Source organism: Quercus suber, unplaced genomic scaffold (genome assembly GCF_002906115.3).
Source record: "Quercus suber isolate HL8 unplaced genomic scaffold, Cork oak 2.0 scaffold_471, whole genome shotgun sequence".
Taxonomy (NCBI): Eukaryota; Viridiplantae; Streptophyta; class Magnoliopsida; order Fagales; family Fagaceae; genus Quercus; species Quercus suber.
The window spans coordinates 610000-613766 of NW_027069922.1; the positions used below are offsets into that span (position 1 = coordinate 610000).

Consider the following 3767-nt stretch of genomic DNA (forward strand, 5'->3'; position numbering starts at 1 on the left):
GTTTTGTAGCCTATTGTGCATCCTGTGCGTAGCATTTAGAAAATGTAGCTTAATGATTAGGGTTTTGTTGTTGTCGTGTTTTAAGAGAGAGAGAAAAACACTGTACCCGCACTTTATACTTTTTCCCTGATAATAGTGAAATCCCTGCAACTCCATGGATGTAGGCAAATTGCCGAACCACGTAAATACTATCTTATGCATGTGATTGTTTTCTTTTAATGTGTGTTTTCTCTAATTTTTGTTTCTCACGTTTTGGGAATTTTGGGTTGAATTCCCTTCATCTGGTACTCCTGTAACAGAGTGTCGCTCCCTGTAGAATATTGCTGGGCGTGCTTTGCTTCTTCTCGAAATGGAAGCGGTTTCTTGAAATCCATACGGACCACGACACCATCGCCCATAACTCCAGGTCATTTTTAGGCAGCTTTTCCTCCAATTGTTTAGCAAGAATGTAGAAGTTTGGGGCTTCGGAGTTACACTTCTGCAACTGTCCCTGAACCATGCCCCACACGTTTCTAGCTAGTGGACATTCCCATAAGACATGGGACACCATTTCTTTATGCTGCTGGCAGATAGTGGAGGTAGAGGCCACTGGTACCTTCCTATGACATAAGTTTGCAGATGTTGGGAGTATATCGGAGTAGGCTCTCCACATGAAGTTTCTGACCTTTAGGGGAATAGGGAGCTTTCACATCTTATTCCAGAATTTCTTATCTTCTCTTGCAGTGGAATGTTCAGCGTTTTCTGGCTGATTAAGGCGGAGTGCAACTCGATAAGCTGTCTTCATCGAGAAGCACCCATTATTAGTTTCCTTCCATCAAAGCTTGTCTCGGTTATGCTCCTCACCAAGTTTGATACGTAGAATATCTTCCACAGTGGATTGTAGGAACGTGGTATGTAGTAATGTTCTGTTCCACTGCCAAATTTGATGGTCAATAAGGTCCGCCACCTTCAAGTTTGTGTTAGCGCCAGGTCTGAATTGAGGTGGGTAGTTTAGCCATCTATGATCATTTACTTCAATACTCTGCCCATCTCCCACATGCCATGCCGAGCCGGCCCTGATCAATTCCCTAGCCTCCAACAAACTCCTCCACAGAAAGGAAGGACACCCTAGTTCAGCTTCCATAAATGAGCAATTAGGAAAATAGCGAGCCTTATACACCCTAACAGAAAGAGAATGCCCTTCTTGGATCAGCCTCCATGCTTGCTTCGCTAATATGGCTAAGTTAAAGGCATGGATGTCTTTAAAGCCCATTCCCCCTTTATCTTTAGGCTTACAAAGATTACCCCAATTGATCCAATGGATCTTTTTGTCATTTTGAATCTGCCCCTACCAATACTTTGCTAGGACCGAATTGATATCATCACAAATTTTCTTTGGGAACTTGAACATGCTCATAGAGTAAGTTGGTATTGCTTGTGCTATGGTTTTGATCAACACTTCTCTACCTGCATTTGAGATGTGCTTCTCCTTCCATCCCATCACCCTTTTGGTTACCCATTCTTGGATCTCCCTAAAAATGCTCACTTTTGATTTGCTCCCCACCATTGGCAATCTAAGGTATTTTTCACAATTGGTCATAATTTGTGCGCCCAATATGTTTTGAATTGCTTGCTTTACTCCATGGTTGGTATTGGCGCTGAAGAAAAGTGTAGTTTTTTGCCTATTAATAACTTGTTCAGAGATACCTTCATACAATGCTAGTATATCCAGGAGGTTTCGGCATTCCCTAGTTGTTGCTTCACAAAATAGTAGGCTGTCATCCGTAAAGAGTAGATGTGAGAGCTTGACCTTTCCATATGCAAGATACCACACCCTTCAAGTGATGGTTGTCTATGGCCTTTCAGATAAGAGAGGAGAGACCTTTCGCACACAGTAGGAACAGATAGGAAGATAGTGGGTCTCTTTGCATAATGCCACGGGATGGGGTGATGGAACCTGTAGGTTCACCATTGATGAGAATGGAGTAGGATGCTGTGCACAACGTTTCCATGGCTAAGTGGACCCATTGGTTTGGAAGGCCAATTTTGAGCATGATTCGACGGAGGTACTCCCATTCCACTTTGTCATATGCCTTGCTGATGTCGAGTTTTATTGCCATGTGACTTGTTTTCCCTTTCCTCCTATTCCTCATACGGTGTAGCATTTCAAAAGCAATTGTGGTTTTATCTGTTATATTTCTATCAGGCATAAAAGCACTTTGAGAGTCAGATATTACATTGGGTAAAATAAATTTTATTCGGTTTGCAAGGACCTTAGATACAATATTACCCAAACTAATGGGGCGGAACTCTGTAATATATTTTGGATCATTTTTTCGGGGGATGAGTACAATATGTGTGAAATTCATTTTCCGTAAGTATCTTCTTGATTGTAAAAAAGATAATACAGCAGCAGTAACATCATGCCCAACAATATGCGATAATTTTTGAAAGAAGAAAGGGGACATACCATCAGGTCTTGGTGATTTGGTTGGGTGCATCTGAAAAAAAGTAGTCCTTACTTCTTCTTTTGTGTAAGGATGAACCAAGGATTGTGCCATCTCCTCCATCATCGCAAGGTCAACTAACTCAATCACCCTTTCCATGTCCAATCGGTTGGAGGAAGTGAACAAATTTTTATAGTACTCCTCTGCAATGTTGGCTACTCTATCCACTCTTGTTTGCCATACTCCATCCCTATCATGCAGCCCCTCTATATAGTTCTTTCTTCTTCTTTGACTTGCCCTTTTATGGAAAAATTTTGTGTTTTTATCACCTGCTTGTAGCCAAATAGACCTTGATCTTTGTAGCCAAAAAACTTCTTCATGGTGTAAGAGTTCCCTTATCTCCTTTCTCACCCCATTTATTCTTTCCACATTCTGCCCATACCCTTCTTGCACTAAGGTAGCCATCTCTCCCTGCTTGGCATCCAACATGGTTCTAGTATTACCAAAAGTTTGCCTACTCCATGCTATTAGATCCGACCGACATTTTTTTATTTTCTCAAAGAGGCGATACATGGGGCTGCCTCGTGGTTGTGCTTGACTCTATGACTCCTAAATTATATTTTTGCAATCAGGATGTGTTACCCACTTCTCTTCAAAATGTTGGATTCGACGTCGTTAGCGTTAAGGGTGGTTGGATTGCACCACGTCCAAAAAAACTGGATCGTGGTCGGAATAAGACATGGCAAGATGGTGCACCATAACTCTCGGAAACATGTCTCTCGATTCTAGTGTTGCAACAAACCCGTCCAATCTGTCTTCAACAAATGCCGCCCCAAACTATCCATTTCTCCACGTGAATCGGTAGCCCTTGAAACCACAATCAGCTAGCCCATATTGAAGAAGAGTGTGCCGAAATGCAAGCATAGGTGTTACTTGTCTAGGAATGCCGCCATTTTTTTCATCGGAGGAAAAAATTTCATTAAAGTTGCCAAGACATACCCATGGTAGTGTCCCACGTGCATGGAGGTGTTGCATGAGTCTCCAAGTTTCTGCCTTCCTCTCCTACTTTGAATGTCCATATATCCCAGTTAATCTTCACGGAGATGAGTCTTGTGTGCGGATATTGGCATCTATATGGTTTGGGGAGTAAGTTTGTGTGTCAACAACCACCTCAGTAGTCTATAACAAGGCCAACCCTCCTTTTCTACCTTCACTAGATACAGCAAGCATGGAGGGGTAGCCTAACTCATTCTTGATAGGTCCCATGTCTTGAACAGACAACTTTGTTTCCATGAGAAACAAAATTGTGGGAACTTTCTACCTCGCCAACTCGACGAAAAC

The 3767-nt window shown here is 42.2% G+C and overlaps 1 protein-coding gene across 1 annotated transcript; it reads right to left on the reverse strand.

Moving 5' to 3' along the window:
* Positions 1 to 814: 814 nt before the first annotated feature.
* LOC112037984 (uncharacterized mitochondrial protein AtMg00310-like) lies at positions 815 to 1252 on the reverse strand. The gene has a single exon (XM_024070792.2). The coding sequence runs from the start codon at positions 1250 to 1252 to the stop codon at positions 815 to 817; it is 438 nt and encodes a 145-aa protein (XP_023926560.2).
* Between the last annotated feature and the right edge of the window lie 2515 nt (positions 1253 to 3767).

Excerpts from the sequence above, each read along its gene's own strand:
- LOC112037984 (XM_024070792.2), bottom strand. The coding sequence starts at position 1,252 with ATGGGCTTTAAAGACATCCATGCCTTTAACTTAGCCATATTAGCGAAG.